The sequence below is a fragment of the Schistocerca americana genome, chromosome 8 (genome assembly GCF_021461395.2).
Source record: "Schistocerca americana isolate TAMUIC-IGC-003095 chromosome 8, iqSchAmer2.1, whole genome shotgun sequence".
Lineage (NCBI taxonomy): Eukaryota > Metazoa > Arthropoda > Insecta > Orthoptera > Acrididae > Schistocerca > Schistocerca americana.
The window spans coordinates 158,038,933-158,060,496 of NC_060126.1; the positions used below are offsets into that span (position 1 = coordinate 158,038,933).

The window sequence follows — 21,564 nt, forward strand, 5'->3', positions numbered from 1 at the left end:
TGGTCAAACGGGTGCCACGATGGAGGATTGTATTTAGTAAGTATAAGATAGATGGATGTGCAGATGCATAAACAGAACACTAATAGCCTAGTTTTGAACAGACAAGGGATCAGTACAAACAGAGGAGGACACTGACAGACAATGTACAGCGGACAGGTATTTATAACCCGTCAGAGGACCAAGAAAGTTTCCTATCACACATGAGTCCCAGGAGTTTCATAGTTTCAATGAATGGAAGAGCAACAAGCCCAAGACGTACAAACACGTCGAATAAACCCATTGCACAACCAGCAAATCATACAAAGGATTTTGTCAATGCTCATGTGTAAAGATGATCAAGTTATTGCTGAAGACGCAGCTCAAGGAGACAAGTCTACGGTGAACTGCAAATGATCACAAAATCATCAACGAAAAGGGAGCCAGAGATGCTTGGCGGGAGACAGGCCATAATAGGGTAAATGGTGACAGCAAAGACGATGCTCAGGACAGAGCCCTGCGGCATCCCGTTTTCCTGGATAAAGGTGTCCGACAAGGCAAACTCACAAATACCTTGAAACCTGTATCTTTTCAAAATTCCTGAAGGAAATGTAGAGAGTATGGAGGATACCAGTCCTCCAGCAGGTGTCGTAGGCTTTCTCCAAATCAAAAAACACAGCCACAGTCTGGAATTTCTGCAGAAAACAGTTCACGCCATGGGTTGACAAAGTAACGAGATGGTTGTTGTGCAGTGGTTAATAGATTGCGAGACTTGAACCATCATAACAGCCGGGCATGACTCATACATTCCATCACCTTGCAAACACAGCTTGTGAGAGAAATGGGGCGGTAGTTAGAAGGAAGGTGTTTGTCCTTACCAGGCTTAGGTATGGGTATGACAGTGGCTTCATGCCAGCATCTGAGAAATAAGCCATCCACCCAGGTGCAATTGTACAAAGGAAAGACAAAGTGCTTGCCCACAAGGGAAAGGGGCTGCAACATCTGAACGTGAACATCGTACAGCCCTGGGGCAGAAGATCGGAGGGACATCAGAGTGTGATCTAGCTCACGCTTAGTAAAGGCAGCATTGTAGCATTCACGATTCTGAGAAGAGAAGGCTATCACTCGAGCCTGCTCCACTTGTATCCAATGGAGGAAGGCAGGGTGATAGAGGCTGGAGTTCGAAATCTCTGCCAAATACTGACCCAAGGTGTTGGAGATGACATCATCTGCTATAGTCAAGCCGCAAAGTGGGGAATGAAGCTTGGTCCCAGAGAGCCTCAAAGATTGACCCAACGATGGAGGAAGGAATGGAACTGTTAAAAGAACTACTAAATGAAATGTAGCTAGCATTTTTGCCATCCCCAAGAATGCAACGACACTGCACACACAGCTGTTTATAACGAATGCAGTTTACCATTATAGGATGACAGTTAAAAATGTGGAGAGCATGTCTCCGCACACGCCTCAGTCCACCAACGGACAGGAACACCACAAGGTAATGGTGAAGTGTGAGGAATGAAATGTTCTGCAGTGGTAAGGATAATGTTTGTAAGGTATTCTACCTGGTCATCACAACTGGAGAAATGTTTTTCGCTGAAGGTCGCTATGTAGGGATAAAGCCTCCATTTGGCCTTAGAAAGTTGCCAATTGGATGTACAAGTAGGTTGGGTATGAGTCAGCAAAAAGACAGCACAAAGGAACTGGTTGCTCAAGCACGTGTCAGAGAGAACGGACCACTCGAGACAATGGGCAAGCTGGGCAATGCAGAACAAGAGATCCAAATTGGAATAGGTGTGAATGGAATCTGGGTGCTCCAGCGTTAAGGTCGATGAGAAGGAGGGTTGATTGAGAAGGTCAGCCAAGAGGATATCTCTCTGACAGGTTCTGTGAGAGCCCCAAAGGGGATGGTGCACATTAAAGTCACAGAGCAGCAAAAAGGGAATTGGCCAATAAGCTGGAGAAAGTCTGCCCTGGTGACAATGAATGACGGAGGAATGTAGATGGTACAAAGAGAAAAGGCAAAGGGAGGAAGAAAAATGCAGACCACAAGAGCTTGCAGCCGGATGTTCAGCGATATGATTTGACTATGAACATCATCCCACAAGAGCAGCATGACTCCCCCATGAGATGGAACACCATCCTTAAGAGGAAGGTCAAAGCGGACCGGAAAGAAATGTGAGAGGTCAAAGCAGTCACGTGGAAGCAATTTTGTTTCCTGGGAGCAGAAAACAAATGGATGATTCCAAGAGCAGCCCTAATTCCTTCTTTTTGGATCTAATGCTGCGAACATTCCATTCAAGGAGAGTCATGATGGGCGAAAGGGAGGATGGAAAAAATGAAAGGTTGTCACCTCAGTGGCTGCCGAGTGAGAGCCTTCAAAGACTCACTGCTACAGGGCATAGAGACTGGAGGATCCTGCTCCATAAGATCTACAGAGGTGTTGGCATTCTTCCTCAGTCAGACTGCAGATTCCATGACAAAAAAATGGTTGGTGGTGCGCACCTGCGAAACGGAAGTCATCCAGATGAGGCTATCACGCAGCGGCACTGTTGACGAGGATCTCCGAGTCAGCAAAGGAGAAGACTGTTTGCTTTTGTTTGATTTCTGGGAGCCTTTGCAGTTGGCAGAGGAAGACTCAGATGTCTGTTGGCCGGAGGGATCTAAAAAGTTTTTGCGGGAGTATTCCTGCCTGTTGTGTAGCAGGTGATTTTGCAGCTAGAGGTGAAAATTTGGTGGCTTGTTGGATGGCTGGAGGAGGAAAAGAAGATGAGGATGCTACAGTGATACAGGGTGATTTTAGAGCCACGGTGTCGAATTTGAGGTTGCAAGTTTGTGTGGTCATGTCCTTTGTGTAGCAAGAATGATACTGTAAGTGCCAAATGGTAGAACGCAGGGCTTTCAATTAGCCAACCACTTGTGAGCGACAGGGTAAGGCACTTTTTTCTTCCCCAGGTCTCCTGGATGGCCCACTCATTGAGGTACACAAGACCTTCTCAGTATGAGCCTACATGGTTGCCACTGCAATTGATACAGTGGAGCGTAGGAGGCGGGAAATTGCCCTTGTGAGCATCCCTATCACTAGTGACACATCGGCTGGGTTTCAACACAACATTCGAGTGTGGTTGAAATGTTGACATTAGTAGTAGTGCACTGGGTTTGCAATGCGCAGTCGGACCTTGATGGCTTCATAGCCTGCTTTGATCTTTGATGGTAGCACTACTCAACCAAATGTACAAAAGAGAGTGCATGCACGCACTAAGGATGCATCAACCTTTTTCACCACCCGATGGACTGCAGTGATGCCCTGATAAGAGACATAAGTCTAGATTTCTCTCTCAGCAATACCATCGAACAGCCTTGTGCACATAAAACCATGCAGAGAATTCAGTGTTCGATGGGCCTCGATACGAACAGGAAAGCCATGGAGAAGCAAAGCTACAAGCAGTAGTTATGCCTGTGAATCACAATTAGTCTTCAAAACCAAAGTACCATTGCATAAGCGAGAGTAGGATTTCATAGGCCTTGCAATTGCATCAAAACGTTTCTGAGTAATATATAGATTAACCAAAGCAAAGGACTGACCGTCTTCAGTAGATGAAACCACAAAGAACGGAGTGCACCCAGGGCAGTGTTGGAATTATTAACCTCATGCTGTTTACATTTTGTAGACGTAGACTGAGATGAGTATGACTGGCTCATTGTGAGATAATGCCCCATGACTGCAAGCACCTTCGACGGCATACTACTCCTAACTGAGGGCCACCCCAGAGAGGAGCTCACTCCCCTTAGGTGATTGTTGACACCTCAGGTCACACCTCCCGAACTCCTCAGAGGGACCAATGGACAATTTGGGAAGGTAACAGTTCAGCCAATCAGCCTTCCCTGGGCCTGGCTTGTACCAGACAGTACAATGTGAACCTTGCCTGTTAAACCACAAATTATGCATTAGCCAGTCACCTGTTATGCACCAGACATGTGGACTGGCCTTCAGGAGCACACAGGGAGGAAAAAGAAACAGAGGAACCTCAAACGCCAATGCAGAGGGAGGATAGGAGAATGAAAAAGGAAAAAAAGGAAGAAAAAACAGTGGAGGGACTGTTTGGACCTCAGACTACTGAAAATTCAGAACACATACCCAAACATATCCCACCCAAGTTCCCCAAGGGAGGGCAGAATTGAAGAAAAGGTGGTGTGAGGCTGGGCCTATGAAAACCAAGCTTGAAGTCACCAAAGACTGGTGAGCAACATGTGGGGTTATTCAAGCATGTGTCATTGTCACAAAGACTGAGTGTGATGTCACAAACACCACACTCTTGCACCAAGTGAAAATACGAGGGAAGGCGGCCAGGGGCAACGAGGTTCGCCGAGGGCTAGTCCAACTATGCATTTCCTACACCACCTTTAACAGTAGCATCAAAAAATGTGTCAATGCTGTTGACCAGTCACCAACCAATTCTTATTTTGTCACACAGACCTTGAAAAAAACAAACTGCATGGGCATTTTCAATCTTATAAAATTAAGGTCCATGTGTAAAAGTAACCATTTTATTTACCAGCTATGCTGCAATTACTGTGCAGCATTATACGTGAGAATAACAAAAGGAAGATTAGTATTCAGTGTCCCTTCAACAGTGAGGTCATTAGAGACAGAGCAGGTTAGAGAAGGATGGGGAAAGACATAATCCGTGATCTCTCAAAGGAACCATCTCGGCATTGCCTTGAGCAACTTCAGAAAGTCACAGACAACTTAATCTGGATGGCCACAAACAGATTTAAAGAGCCGTCCTCCCAAATATGAGTCCAGTATGTTAACCACTGTGTCACTTCATTCGATGTGGTAATAACAACAACTAAGCAGTTGTCTACCTGCATGAATGACAACAATCCACATTACAGAAAATTTATTACGTCTTGCCAAGGATCACAGAAATTTCTTCAGTTTTTGCATTGAAACCTGTAATCATTTAAGTGGGGTGCTTATTCATCATCTTCAGGCTATGGTCTGTCGCAATACTAAAATGCTACGTGGACAATATCAGAGACTACGTTTGAGAGCCCCAGCAACATAAGGGTGAAAACTATTTAAACCGACAAACTCTAGGAGGTTGTAGGGGACATCAAAACAAATATTTTTCCCTGATGTCATTCTTTCCTATGAGGATTATTTAAACCGGTGGAGGCCGTATTACGCTCTTCAGTTGTAGGCAACTGCTGTCCACCAGTGTAGTAGTGCATTGTCTCTGTTTACTAATGGAGTGATACACCTGGAGTGAGTACACTGATATGGCTGGTGCATACTACGAAGCGCACCACAACAGACGAGCTGCACAGCGGGTTTATCAACAACAATATCCTAATTGCCATATCACGCAGCATATGACCTTTGCTGCTGTGTACCAACATCTGCGTGAGACCGGGTCATTTAGCAGATTACTTGGACAGGGACGTCATCGCACGGTAAGAACTCTGCAATTTGAGGAAGCTGTCTTGCAGCATGTGGAGCAGGATCCTTCAATCAGCAGTCATGCAATTGCACATAACACAGTCCTTCGAGAGCAATTCTTACGTCCATTTCACTTGCATCATGTCCACAACCTGGAACCAGTTGATTATCCACCCACAGCATAGTTTTCGCAGTGGTACCTGGAACAGTGTGAAATGCATCCTACATTTCCATCCTCTGTGTTGCTTACTGATGAAGCAACGTTCGGGCGTGATGGAGTCTTCAACATGCACAATTCGCATGTTTGGAGTAAGGATAACCCACATGCCACAGTTACTAGCACTCATCAAGTGCGGTTCTTCATTAATGTGTGTGTCGGTGTTGTTGGGGACTGTTTAATTGGGCCGTATCTGCTACCTAGGCCATTAAAGGGCGGGCACTATTACAATTTTCTCGCCAGAGCATTGCCAGAATTGCTGGAAGACGTCCCACTCCCTACAAGACAATGCATGTGGTTCCAACACGATGGGGCGCCGGCACATTTCAGGCGTCGTGTGCATCAATTCCTGGACCGACAGTTCCCAAGAACATGGACTGGCAGATGTGGTCCCGACCATAGCCTGCTCGATCCCCAGATATATCCCCTCTGGACTTTTTTGTGTGGGGAGAGATGCGCAACTTTGTTTGCGCAGCTCCTGTTGCATCAGAAGAGGATCTGGTTGCCCGGATAATAGCAGCAGCAGGAACAATTCAGGATACTCCTGGGGTTTTTGCCCATGTCAGACAGAACATGATCCGCCCGTGTAACCTTTGTTTATGTGTCAATGGAGGCATTTTTGAAAATCTACTGTAATTGAAATTGGGTTGTGTTAATGTGTTGTCTCTTGGTCATAAAAAATGGAAAAGTGTTTGTTGCTTTAATTACTTTGTTGCCAGAGAAATCTTCCTCTACCGGTTTAACTACTCCTCATAGGGAAAAATATTTGTTTTGATGTCCCCTAAAACCTCCCAGAGTGTGTCGGTTTAAATACTTTTCACCCTGTATACAATTTTTGGAAAAGCTTTAACAACACATCTTTATAGATATTTGCTGAACTGATGAATGAGATGTTAAAGCATTCCTGAAATACCAAACTTGATTGATCTCTAATATTAACTGTCCCCAAGAAAACTATCCTAGCCAAACCTGTAGAAGAGAAAACATTACAGTATAAGACATTTAGCTATTTTGTGAATACAGAAGGATTTTTCAATTTTGTTTGAAATATTTCCAACCCAATGGGAGTTTAAAGCTTGAACACTTAATTACTTTATGGACCTACTTTAAAAAAAAAATTAATTACCCTTAAGGGGGACACAGTCGCGAGGGAACTCCCATAAGGAATCAATGCTAAAATGAGCAAACGTCAGGTACATTTTCTGAAGTAACTAATGGAGATAAAGACCTGAAACTTTTACAGTGTACAGCCGAAACATCATTTTCAAATCACATAAAAATGGTTAATGTATTTTAGACATTTCATGAGTAATCATTTTTTTGTTCTATAAGACAAAAAATTAAAACTTTTCTAAACACCTTGGAGCTTGTAAATCTGTTCTTTTTATCACTACTGGTCTATTTTTTTATCTAATTAATCATCATTGTATTAACATGAGATACTGTAAGTCTGATGTCTGTAGCAGTTATACTTTTTGAGAAAAGTGTACCAGAAGGTCAAAAAATGTAGTTTTGAGAAAAATGGTATTAAAGTTTTAGATGCAAGAAAGTAATGTACAATGCCATACAGACACACTTAAAACATTCCAGGGCTATACTGTGGCTCAGCTTCTTGATCTTTATCTTGTTTTCTTTGATCTTCTAGCTATCCTGGCCTCCTTGGTAGCATTTCCTGCAGAAATATCAGCATAACAGATACGGTCCATGTCAATCTTTTTCAGTACCCTTTCAGTATTGATACCATCCTTTGTTCCCAAGAGTCTTAATACATCAGTCTTCTTTGACACACCAGCATTGAAGCACATCACTGCATCATGAACACCAAATTTTAGTGTTTCTTTTCTAACAAAAACAGTTTTTGGTAGACTTGTCCAAATGACAGAATTCAAACTTACATTTGGGTTTTGACTTTTTCCATGGAGACACTTTTTCAAGAGCTCTTGTTGGCTAAGGTCTCTGAAAATGGGTTTCACAGCTAGCAGGATTTTTTCTGGAATTGAATGTTTGTGCTTATAGCTGGAAGATGTTGCTGGGTTGTTGAATTTGCACCAGCTGTCAGGTCCCCGTGGGCAAAGGTTATGTTGTGGTTCCTCATCTGTTGAAATTTTATGAAAGAATATAGCCCAGATGGCTCTCCTCATTGCTTCTACATTGCTGCAGTTAATTCTAATGGCCATACCATAATAAGTCTGGATCCTGTCTATTTCAGCCTTTGTCGGGCCCCCTTTACCACCTAACTTTTTTTCCTTACATATCTTTAGAAGTTGTGATCCCATTCTTTTCTGTACATGTCCTATACATTCCAGTTTATTAATTTTGACTCTAGGCCCATAAGGTTTATCTTTTACCACTTTCTGATAAGCCTTACTGTCCCTGTCCCCAAGATAGTCTGTATAGAGGATACCTCTTGACTGCACAGACCTTTTGAAAATGTTAGCAACACCAGCCACTTCCATGCCTCCACTAGAACCACCATAATTCTTTTTGCACACATGTTGTATAGTGGGATTTTTGCTACAGATGTCACAGAACTTGGTAATAATTTCAATGTCCAGAACCTTCCCAGTATCAAAAGAAGTTGCTGACACAATGCCATTTAGGGATGTACGCCCACATTTCTGCCAACTGCCATCAAAACCAGCAGAAATTTGCCTTGGGTCAGATTTCGTATCATTCAACTGAACTGCTTCTTTGGCTGCTTTCAACATTGTAGATTCACTTACCTCAGCTACAACTGCACCAATAGGCTTGTTGTAAACATCAAACTTTCTTGGAGGTGGAGGAATGTTCATCACTGCACAAAGAACAGCACCTGCACTTCACCCTTTTCCAATAGATCTAAGTGCATACACTAATCTTATATTGTTTTCATACAATCTGCTTCTTGTTACGTGGGATGACATTGTATTAGCAGTACAGCTACATTCCAAACATGTCAAAACTAAATTACAAACAATTCCCCTGGTTTTCACCACATCTTTGTGCAAAGTAACGTTTCCACCACAGTTTTTACAATTTGTGTGTTTTTCGATAAGTTGACGTAATAACCTCATGGAGATCAGAATGTTTGTGTCAGTAACAACAGAAACACTGTTCACACCACATATTGCATTGTCACGCATTTGAGAGGCACTTGGAAAACCGGCAGCACCTAGAAGCTTCTTGCTTGAAGCACTGACACACGCACTGACTTCACTTTCAATATTATTTTCTGCCCTCTGTTCAAAACTAGCAGTTTTGCAGTTTATTTTTACATATTTATTTCCACGAAACTTAGGCTTATATCCAAACTTCCTTATTCTACCCATTGTGTTATAACGTTTCACACAATCATTACATTTGTATCACCAAAACGTAAACAACTAGGATGAAGAAACTGACAAACGATAGTCGACAATGCAGACAGGCTGGCAAACATCAGAATAACAATTCTCTCTTGCAACCCAAATAAAGAGTATTTATATCCGTGGAACATAAATGATTGTTGTACTATAGTCAATGCTGACTACTGCGCAAGACACAGCAAAAATGGACGTGGCGCTAGTTACCATGCTTCACGAACAAATTAATAACTCTGAATCTAATAATCAGATTTGTATGAAACAAACGGCATTTTGTAGCCAAATAATTGGAGCATAGATAAAGACTTTAAAAAAAATCAATTTTTTTGAGCCTGTTCGCGACTGTGTCCCCTTAAATAGACTGAATGTTTTAAGGGTTCACTTCTGACAAGAAGGACTAAATTTTCACTCTGAACTGGAGTGCTCGCTGATATGAAACTTCCATGCAGATTAAAACTGTGTGCCGGACGGAAACTCGAACTCAGGACCTTTTTTGCCTTTTGCTGGCAAGTGCTCTGCCATCTGAGCTGTGAGACGGGGCGTGAGTCGTATTTGAGTAGTTCAGATGGTAGAGCACTTGCCTGCAAAAGACAAAGGTCCTGAGTTTGAGTCTCAGTCCAGCACACAGTTTTAACCTGCCAGGAAGTTTCAAGAAAGACACTGTTGTATCTATAGACTTGAAAAATTCACATATTGCAATAAACGCAAATATAGATGTGATTTCCGCCCCAAAACTTGAAAATGTGAAATTACCTAACAGGTGCTATTTCACAATAAATTTTATCCCTGTGAAGCAGCCTTATTTTCTGCATATAAACATCAAAAATGTAACCACTTTTCGGTTATTGCACATCATCTGCCAAAGCCCAATTTGAAAGGACTACCTGTGTAGGAGCATGTTTGCAAAATAAAAACTGCACAAACATATTGACTTACCAGTGAACTTGATTCTATGGTTTCATCACAACTGTGAGAGGTAGAATGGTCTGTATAAAATACACCCTGTGTAACATAACACAGAAGTCAGTCGTGGGACCTAGCATCTTTGAGTAAAGAAACACATTTGTCTGTTAGCGAAAGTTCAAAAGTTGGTAACATGTGGACACTTAGTTTTAGGTGGTGGGTGTTTTAAACTGCGGTTGCATTAAATACCAGTCAGATGAGACCTGAATTACCTGGACTATGACACTCCCACAAGCAAGCAATTGCACTGTTACTGAATGCCTTGTGCTGTGCGCAGCTGTTTTTTGCCCCTCTTTTTTTTTTTTTTTTTTTTTTTTTTTTTTTTTTTTTTTTTTCTTTTTTTTTAATGAGTGAAGAGAATAATCCTGTTTCATCAAGGAATTCAGTGACGATCCTTGAAATATCAAAAGGGACCTACAATCGCAGGCAAAAGATGAAAACAAATGAAAACCATTTGAGAAAAAAAACTGCTGAAGTTTTTGCAAAAGCAAACATTCCTGTCAAAAAGCTGCCCAACTACCATCTCTCTCTCTCTCTCTCTCTCTCTCTCTCTCTCTCTCTCTCTCTCTCTCTCTCTCTGAGAGTCAGTTTCAGAGCACTATGGCTTTGTACTCATGTATTGTGACAATATTTTAAATTTTTACAGAAAAAAATGCACATTTCCACAAAATAGATGCAAATTTTGACAAAAATAGATGCCACATTTTTAGGTCCCTTGTATTATTCAAGACTAGTCCTGAAACAAAATTTTGAATACAGATGGAAACAACTGTGACATCTTTGATACAATGACGTGCACTAGCACAACTAACTTCAGATGGGGTTCTTCCATCAGATGGTGGCATACAGCCTTCATTGCATTATGCTGATTACAATTTTCAGAACAGTTGTTATGTAGAGAAAACATATTTTCAAAATAATTTGTGTTACAACAGAGAAATGCTTATGTTTAATGTACACTGAAAGTAAAGTTCTTTTTTCTTTTACCTGATGCATCCCACAGATCATCAAAGAGCCCTGAAGTTTCAGAAAGTAGTGGAGCACTTTTCTCAACTTTAGGCTGCACATTCCGAGTGTCAACTACTGGCACTGATTTCTGACCTCCAGCTGGCATATTTGCACTGCAAGAGGGCAACTTCATAATTAAAAACCAAGGCAGGCACATTCATTGCTATAGTTTAAACATTATCAAGTGATAAATCAACCAGCATTATTTAATGTACATCTTGAATATGTTTTTCAACATTATTCCCAAACTTTCACTTCTTTCATTCCCAAGGAAAGTCTGTAGGATTTCGCTTATCTGCTCTCCTACGCACATCTACAATTTTTCAACCTTTGGATCTGTCCTTATGGTGTTCATGCTGATGCCTTACACTATGTTCATCAACCACACAATAGATGGAGAATGCTGTGAGGAAGAGGTCTCCAACATCAAGTAGGAAGATCCCACTCCCACATAATGTCTTTTCCTGCTCTTTGGTTCAGTAAAGAAACATTTTTGGAAAAAATAGCAGTTCTCATCCTGAACGTAAAGGACACTCAATTACTTGCACTAATAGCTGTTCAAGTGGAACGGAACACTCATGCTGATTACAGTAATTCATCAATATTATTAGATGATAAAAACACTTTCCAGTGCATTTACAATTTGGGATACAACTAATGGTAAGTATATGCAACATGGAACCATTCCCTTAAAAAAAAAAAAAAAAAAAAAAAAAAAAAAAAAAAAAAAAAAAAAAAAAAAAAAAAAAAAAAAAAGAAGAAAGATGTGGACATCAAAAAATTACACACACTTTCGACAAGTATTCAAATCCAAGAAAAGAACAAGAATTGCTGTTTTGTAGCCATGAGCAGGGAGTACAGTTTAGTGAGCACTTGCAAACAGCAATACTTGTAAAACATCAAACTGAGATTTAGAGCACATCAATAGGATGGGACAACATTGCATCAGATTGTAGACATAGTGCCAGTATTGAGGAAACAGCTAGTCGGTAACAACAGGATGTAAGTAGGATACAACGCCATGGTCATTAAAATTATTTATCCATAATAACATTTATTATTAAGTTCCACTTCAGACAGGTAAAAAAACCACTGTACTGCAGACAAGTCAATTTGTGCTCACTAGAGACAATAATCATGAACAGAAAGACTGTCACAACCTAAAACGGTCGTACATATATAAACAGCAAGCGTGGGGGAAAAGTAGTCTGTTATGGCACTGGAATATAACACACACAGAACTGCACTGCAAAAGCAAATCAATCACACTAACTATGGCTTCTATTACACCCCACAGCTTACCTGAAGAAGTATACTGCATACAGAAGAAACACACAGCCCTGAAAATCAAATATATGACTGGATGAGGCCAACGAAACTATTAATTCAGGAACGTAATGAGGTTGTCTTTAATGGAATTTCAGACTGAGGCAATATACAGATCTAATAGTTTAGCTAGTCCAAGCAAAAGTGGTACCATCCATTCGCACAAGGAAGTCACTGCTTTGAGAAACTAATGAGTAACAATTTACAAGCAGCTCTACCTTACAGATTAATCAAATTGAGGACATGGTGGATGTATTAGCTTACAGAAAAATACTGGCAGAATTCACAAAAAATCTGACATTAAATTCCAATTTCTTACACATCCATCTGAAATTTCCACAAAAAGTTGCTGTTGAAATAGACACTTAATAAATCTAGGAGGTTTCTGAGAGGATCTTATAGCTTTCCAGAATGGAAAGGTTTGTGCCATTAACAACAGCATCTCGAGATTTGGTCATAAATGCACTAACCTGTCCCCATTCCAGAGGGACAGACGCAGACGCGGGTGTGAGGGAGGGGGCAGAGGCAGACGTGAGGGGAGGGGACGGGAGCAGACATGAGGGGAGGGGACGGGAGCAGACATGAGGGGAGGGGACGGGAGCAGACATGAGGGGAGGGGACGGGAGCAGACATGAGGGGAGGGGACGGGAGCAGACATGAGGGGAGGGGACGGGAGCAGACATGAGGGGAGGGGACGGGAGCAGACATGAGGGGAGGGGACGGGAGCAGACATGAGGGGAGGGGACGGGAGCAGACATGAGGGGAGGGGACGGGAGCAGACATGAGGGGAGGGGACGGGAGCAGACATGAGGGGAGGGGACGGGAGCAGACATGAGGGGAGGGGACGGGAGCAGACATGAGGGGAGGGGACGGGAGCAGACATGAGGGGAGGGGACGGGAGCAGACATGAGGGGAGGGGACGGGAGCAGACATGAGGGGAGAGGCCAGGAGCAGACGTGAGGGGATGAGATGGGAGAAGACGTGAGAGGGAGGGAGGAGTCATGAGTTGAGGGGAAGGTAGGGTAGATGAGGGTAGGTGTGGGGAGGAGAGGGTAGGTGTGGGGAGGAGAGGGTAGGTGTGGTGAGGAGAGGGTAGGTGTGGGGAGGAGAGGGTAGGTGTGGGGAGGAGAGGGTAGGTGTGGGGAGGAGAGGGTAGGTGTGGGGAGGAGAGGGTAGGTGTGGGGAGGAGAGGGTAGGTGTGGGGAGGAGAGGGTAGGTGTGGGGAGGAGAGGGTAGATGAGGGGAGGAGAGGGTAGATGAGGGGAGGAGAGCAGAGGGGAGAGAAAGAGAGAAGGGGTTAGGAGACGTTCGTGGAAGAGGCATTGCGAGAGTACAGGATACGCTGGAGAGAGAATCTCTGTCTGCACACTTCAGTAAAACTAGCGCTGGAAGGAAACATCCAAATGGCTCTTGTAGGGTAGCAGCTGTTGAAGTAATTTCTATTGTGGTGTTCAGCATTTTCATCAACTGCATCATCAAGTTTGGCAGTTACCACTCATGCGAGTAGGCAGTTAGTTACTTTTCACGCCCACACAGGATGCTGCACAGTAATCGCATCATAGCTGATATAATAACATGCCTGCTTACATACATGGCCCTGTCTTTTATAGGATAGGAAATGCTTGCAAATGGACTGTGGTAGGATGGGTGGACGAATGCATGGGACTGTTATTACACCTGTGTCAACCACAAGGATTATGGTAGGATATTCCTCATCTCGATGCACAATAAGAAGTAGTCAAAGCCCTGGCAACAGATGTGGGTGAGCTTTTCAAGGCCAGGATGATACTGGGTGATCAAAGGAGTCCTGCTTGGTCGCTAGTTAACAAGTTTACTGGTGTCAGAGGAGGAGACGGCACAGGAGATCCGTTTATGGCTCAGAGCACTATGGGGCTCAACTGCTGAGGTCATTAGTCAGATCCGTTTATGGATGAGCTTGATAGGATACTGTCTGTTAATAAAGGCTTTAGGAAGATTATTGATATATTGCAACAGCTCCTATTTTCCACTGCACATACAGCATCCAGGGTTGGAGAGGCTGTAAAGAAAGACTTTTTTTGACATGGAATGGGTGACAGTTGTCAAAGTGGAAGTACTGTTATTGGCTGGCATACTCAATGTAGATGTACAGGGTGATCAAAAAGTCAGCATAAATTTGAAAACTTAATAAACCACAGAATAATGTAGATAGAGAGGTAAAAATTGACACACATTCTTGGAATGGCATGGGGTTTTAATAGAACAAAGTTCACAAAATGTCAGACAGATTGCGCTGGACAGCAAAATGTCATTGACTGCGCACGATAGTCGTGTATAAAAGGAACTGTAATGAGAGAGAGAATCAGATGCACCAGCAGTCGCAGCATGTTGACATTACCTGAAAAGGCACTTTTAGTGAAGCTGTATTATCAAATAGGGGATGTGCTAGTTCAGCGTTATGATCCTATCGACATAGGAAGAGGATTCAAATGGGTAAAGGTCCATTGACAAATGCAGCTGTGGCGAGAATGATTTCGAAGTTTGAAGCCACGGGTTGTTTAAACGATAGACCCCGTAATGGCGGACCGAGCACAAGGCGTAATGCTGCTGAGACAGTTCAGGAAGAAATGGAGACTGTAGCGGGTTCGTCTATGCACGGGGAAGTCAGCGCTCATGCAGTTTCACATTGCACCGGCATTCCATACACTACTGTTTGGTTGGCACTTAGGCGTACCCTCCGATGCTATCCGTAGAAAATCCATTGGTATCATGAACTGTTACCTGGCGATTTACTAAAGCGGAGGGCATTTGCGGTGTGGGCATTTCAAAAGACAGCGGAAGATGACGATTGGTTGAGTAACGTGTTGTGGATCGACGAAGCTCATTTCACACTCCGAGTGTCTGTCAACGTCCACAACTGCAGAATTTGGGCTACCGAAAATCTTAGAACTGTCATGGAAACTCCATTGCATGATGAGAAAGTCATGGTATGGATTGGATTTACCACATCTACCATTATTGGGCCTTTTTTCTTCGAGGAAATGCGTGATTCTGGTTTTGTAACTGCTACCGTGACGGGTGAGAGGTACGCCGATATGTTACAAAATCGCATCATCCCCAGCCTGGCTGATAAACACCTGCTGGAACGTACGATGTTTATGCAGGATGGCACTCCACCCCATATTGCTAGACACATGACAGATCTCTTGTGCGCGTCGTTTGGTGATGATTGTGTGCTCAGCCGCCACTTCTGTCATGCTTGGCCTCCCAGGTCCCCAGACCTCAGTCCGTGCCATTATTGGCTTTGGCATTACCTGAAGTCGCAAGTGTATCGTGATCGACCAACATCTCTAAGGATGCTGAAAGACAACATCCGACACCAATGCCTCACCATAACTCCGGACATGCTTTACAGTGCTGTTCACATTATTCCTCGACTACAGCTATTGTTAGGAATGATGGTGGACATATTGAGCATTTCCTGTAAACAACATCATCTTTGCTTTTTCTTAGTTTGTTATGCTAATTATTGCTATTCTGATCAGATGAAGCGCCATCTGTCGGACATTTTTTGAGCTTTAGTATTTTTTTGTTTCTAATAAAACCCCATGCCATTCCAAGCATGTGTGTCAATTTGTACCTCTCTATCTACATTATTCCGTGATTTATTCAGTTTTCAAATTTATACTGACTTTTTGATCACACGGTATTTATGGAGCCATCTGAGAGGCGGAGACTGACATCTAAGATAGTGGAATGTTGAGTTGAGAAGGACCAGGTGAGGGTATTTTATTTCCTCCAGGTATTTATATTGTGGATGAGCTTATAAATAATACTGATATAATGATTGGAAAAGGAATAAACAAGAAACTTCACATTCATGTAAGTGTAACTGGTGTGAAAAATGTTTATAATACACAAATTCACTGCTGTTAATCATGCTCTTGTGGCACTGCAAGAACTAGAGGGTCTACATCTACGTCTACATAAATACTCCACAAGCCACCATACTGAGCATGGCGGAGGGTACTTCATGCCTTAGTAGTCATTTCCTTTCTGTTCCACTCGAAAATGGTGTGACAGGAAAAGACTGTCTATATGCCTTTGTATGAGCTCCAGTTTTTCCCATCTTGTCTTTGTTGTCCTTATGTGAAATATATGTAGGTGTCAGTATAATCGATCTGTGGTCTGCTGCAAATGCCAGTTCTCTAAATTAATGCCAGTTCTCTAAATTTTCTCAATAGTGTTTCAAAAAAGGAATATTATCTTCCCTCCAGGAACTCCAATTTGAGTTCACAAAGATCGTATGAGAACACTTCTCACGAAACAAGTCATCTTACAACATAAATGAAAACTTCCTGGCAGATTAATATAGTATTCCAGATCGTGACTCAAAAGTCAGAATATGAAATAGCTCCTATGTTTGAATCCCTGTATGGCACACACTTTTAATCTGCCAGGAAGTTCCAAATCAGCGTACATTCTGCTGCAGAGTCAAAAATTAACTCTGATTACAGCACAGTTATTAACCAATGAAATTGAAATAAACAATGACAGCAATGTGCAAGGAAGATATGGCTCATGATTGACTGACAAACACAAAGTTTCCAGTCAACATAAAATTGTTAATGATTTAATACAAGAAAAAGTTATGTACTTACACTGATGGCTTATTCACTGTGGGTGATGCTGTGGTTGAGAAAAGGTCTTTTTCTAAATCATTACCAAATAAATCATCTGCTTTACTTTGTGCAAAAGTAGCTTCCTCTCTTTTAGCAGTTGGTTTAAAATCCAATTCTGTAGATACACAAAAAATAATGAATTAATGAAGAAAGTCATATATCAAAATATCCACGGGTGTACTGCCGATCTACAGTGTCCAACAGGCACAATATTTCGGCGATCATACATGTCGCCATCATCGGGTGAACTGACGGACTGAGCCCCTATGAACGTGCCGGCACGGAGATCTGTACGCTATGGCTGCTCAGAGGGAACTGGGTTCGGTTGCGGCGGCGGCCGATTTAAATACCCTCGGCCCGTGGCGCGCTCCCTCCACTGTCCGCGCCCCACACCACGGTCACGCGGTGGAACAGGTTGCGACGGCGTCTGAGATGACGTCGGAGTGATGGCTCTGTCCACCATGGTCGTCACAACTATACGTTTGCTCAATTTATTCTTGATTAACCCAATTGCTGGTTCCCAAGCCTTGCTAAGATTATAGCCACAGTCATGGTTTATGAGGTCGTCATTGGTGCAAATTTTGATGGCCTCTCTAACAACGCTGTCCCAGTATCTCGATGTCTGTACCAGAATCCTCGTGCGTTCATACTCCATAGCATGATTTTCCGACAAACAATGTTCAGCGACCGCCGACTTGCTCGGATACATCAGTCGAGTGTACCTCTGGTGGTCACGGCAACGATCCACGACGGTACGCATTGTCTGACCAATATACGACTTGCCACATTGACATGGAATCCAGTACACGCTGGCCTTCCTCAGACCGAGGTCATCTTTGGCACTCCCCACCAGTGCACGAGTTTTATTCGGAGGACAAAACACAGTTCTGACCCGGTGTTTCTTCAAAATGCGGGCGATTTTCCCCGAGAGTGCGCCTGTATATGGAATAAACGCAGTGCCTACCTCCTCCCTCGTAATTTCATCCATCTCCACAGGTCGTGCTGTAGTGGTTGGGAGGAGCTCACATTGAATCTGCCACTCTGAGTACCCATTTTTTCGAAATACAATTCTCAGATGTTCCAATTCCTGGGGTAGAGTCTCTGCGTCGCGCACCCTATGTACTAGAGTTTTAAGTACCCCATTCCTCTGTGAAGGGTGGTGGCTGCTGTCTGCGTGCAAATACAGATCAGTGTGCGTTGTCTTCCGATACATCCCATGACCTAGGGTGCCGTCAGCCCTTCTCTTGACCAAGACGTCAAGGAAAGGTAATTTACCCTCCGTTTCAGTCTCCATAGTGAATTTGGTGTTGGGGTGTATGGAGTTTAGATGTGTAAGGAAGTCAAGGAGTTTACCCATACCATGTGGCCAGATGACGAACGTGTCGTCCACGTAACGGAAAAAGCAAGAAGGTTTCCATTCGGATGACGACTGGGCTTCCTCCTCGAAGTTCTCCATGTACAAATTCGCTACCACCGGTGAGAGTGGGCTACCCATGGCGACCCCCTCCGTTTGTTCGTAGTATTCTCCATTAAAAAGAAAATACGTGGAAGTCAAGACATGCCAAAAAAGTTCAGTGGTCTTCTCGCCAAACTTCTGACTAATCAATTCTAGTGACTCTCCATTGTCAGCAACATCAGGGCACCTACACATTTGTTGGCCAAATACCTTACGGGAATATTAAGTCCTTATGTGGGTAAATGCCCTCATCACATCCGTAATTCCGTGGATTTTGTTAAACGCCTTGATAGCTTCAGGTTGGATGAGTCAGATATCATGGTGAGTTTTGATGTCGTTTCTTTGTTTACGAGGGTACTCCTACGAGAGTCACTAGAACTGATTAGTCAGAAGTTCAACGAAAAGACCACTGTATTTTTTAGGCATGTCTTGACTTTAACGTATTTTCTTTTTAATGGAGAATACTACGAACAAACAGAGGGAGTCGCCATGGGTAGCCCACTCTCACCGGTGGTAGCGAATTTGTACATGGAGAACTTCGAGGAGGAAGCCCTGTCATCATCCGAATGGAAACCTACTTGCTTTTTCCGTTACGTGGACGACACGTTCGCCATCTGGCCACATGGTATGGATAAACTCCTTGACTTCCTTATACATCTAAACTCCATACACCCCAACACCAAATTCACTATGGAGACTGAAACGGAGGGTAAATTACCTTTCCTTGACGTCTTGGTCAAGAGAAGGGCTGACGGCACCCTAGGTCATGGGATGTAACGGAAGACAACGCACACTGATCTGTATTTGCACGCAGACAGCAGCCACCACCCTTCACAGAGGAATGGGGTACTTAAAACTCTAGTACATAGGGCGCGCAATGCAGAGAGTCTACCCCAGGAACTGGAACATCTGAGAACTGTATTTCGAAAAAATGGGTACTCAGAGTGGCAGATTCAATGTGAGCTCCTCCCAACCATTACAGCATGACCTGTGGAGATGGATGAAATCACGAGGGAGGAGGTAGGCACTGCGTTTATTCCATATACAGGCGCACTCTCGGGGAAAATCGCCCGCATTTTGAAGAAACACCGGGTCAGAACTGTGTTTTGTCCTCCGAATAAAACTCGTGCACTGGTGGGGAGCGCCAAAGATGACATCGGTTTGAGGAAGGCCGGCATGTACCAGATTCCGTGTCAATGTGGCAAGTCGTATATTGGTCAGACGATGCGTACCGTCGAGGATCGATGCCGTGAACACCAGAGGCACACTTGACTGATGTATCCGAGCAAGTCGGCAGTCGTTGAACATTGTTTGTAGGAAAATCACACTATGGAGTATGAACGCACGAGGATTCTGGTACAGACGTCGAGATACTGGGACAGCGTTGTTAGAGAGGTCATCGAAAATCGCACCAATGACGACCTCATAAACTTTGACTGTGGCTATAATCTTAGCAAGGCTTGGGAACCAGCGATTGGGTTAATCAAGAGTAAATTGAGCTAACATATAGTTGTGGCGACCATGGCGGACAGAGCCATCGCTCCGACATCATCTCAGACACCGTCGCAATCTGTTCCACCGCGTGACCGTGGCGCGGGGCGCGGACAGTGGTGGGAGCGCGCCACGGGCGGAGGGTATTTAAATCGGCCGCCACCGCGACCGAGTCCAGTTCCCTCTGAGCATCCATAGCGTACGGATCTCTGTGCCGGCAAGTTCACAGGAGCTCAGTCTGTCAGTTCACCTGATGATGGCGACATGTATGATCGCCGAAATATTGTGCCCGTTGGACACTGTAGACCAGCAGTACACCCGTGGATATTTTGATTATTAAATACGCCGAGAGAAACTCAAGAATCAAGGTCATTTATGGTACAGAATGCCCATAAACTCAGTTATAAATGGGCATAATTACTCGTTGTTGGAACACCTTTATCTTAGTATAAAGCTGACATTTGTAATGTCCAGACACCGATCATGCACACAACTCATGAGCTGATTACATAGAAATTCTGTCCCATTGTCATGTAGTGATGGTACAAAACCATCCATGGGCATTAGGCGGAAATGGTGGGTAGGGCAGAGGGTTATCCACATTAAATTTCATCTTAAATCTTTATTTTATTTGAAAAGTTATTAACACTCTACATGTTTTATTCTTTGTGTCTACTCATTTATTTCTCAACATAGTCACCCTGGCGATAAACACATTATTCCCGAGAGACCGGGTTGTCGATACCATCACTTTCGAATGTTTGACTTTGTTGGCAGAGCCACAACTTCAATTCTGCTTGCACTGCTTCATCACTATCAAAGTGAAGTCCTCGAAGGTTTCCTTAAGTTTTGAAAACAGATGAAAACTGGATGGGGCCAAATTGGGACTGTATGGAGGACGACAGATGACAGAGAACCCAAGGCAATTGTTGCAGATGTCGCAATGCTTGTGTGTGGCCTGGTATTGTCATGCTGAAGGAGAGGGTGCTCCATGCACGGACAAACTCTTCGAATTCAAAACTCCATTACAGCACACTGTTTCTCACACACCAAAGCAGTTATATTACACAGCTCCACATCAGACCCTACAATTCGAAGCCCTCTATCGGCAGAGGGCTGTAAATATGTAGACATTAAGAATAAAGATGTAAAATATTAATAACATATGATTTACTTAAAAAGCTTTAAGAGTTTTCACATAAATTCAGAGGCATTACTTTTCAGCCGACCGTCACAGTTTGTTACCAGACATGATAAAACTTAAAATTATGACCCCATACAGCAGCCATACTACACGTATTCTGTGATATAAAATCTTCCTCACAATTTTAACTGCTTTCCCTCGACTTCCACATCAATTTGCAGGATTGGAAGTACATATGAGACGTAACTACCCAGTCTTCACCTTAATAAACTCCTGGAAATGGAAAAAAGAACACATTGACACCGGTGTGTCAGACCCACCATACTTGCTCCGGACACTGCGAGAGGGCTGTACAAGCAATGATCACACGCACGGCACAGTGGACACACCAGGAACCGCGGTGTTGGCCGTCGAATGGCGCTAGCTGCGCAGCATTTGTGCACCGCCGCCGTCAGTGTCAGCCAGTTTGCCGTGGCATACGGAGCTCCATCGCAGTCTTTAACACTGGTAGCATGCTGCGACAGCGTGGACGTGA

At 43.4% G+C, this 21,564-nt stretch overlaps 1 protein-coding gene across 1 annotated transcript in view; it reads right to left on the reverse strand.

Moving 5' to 3' along the window:
• Positions 1–21,564, reverse strand: part of LOC124544941 (WASH complex subunit 2) — a 154,707-nt gene that overhangs the window by 96,584 nt on the left and 36,559 nt on the right. The window contains exons 7-8 of the mRNA XM_047123688.1: positions 16,918–17,053; positions 10,931–11,064 (exon numbers count right to left, since the gene is read on the reverse strand). Coding sequence (XP_046979644.1) covers positions 10,931–11,064; positions 16,918–17,053 — 270 coding nt within the window. The remainder of the gene's footprint in view (positions 1–10,930; positions 11,065–16,917; positions 17,054–21,564) is intronic.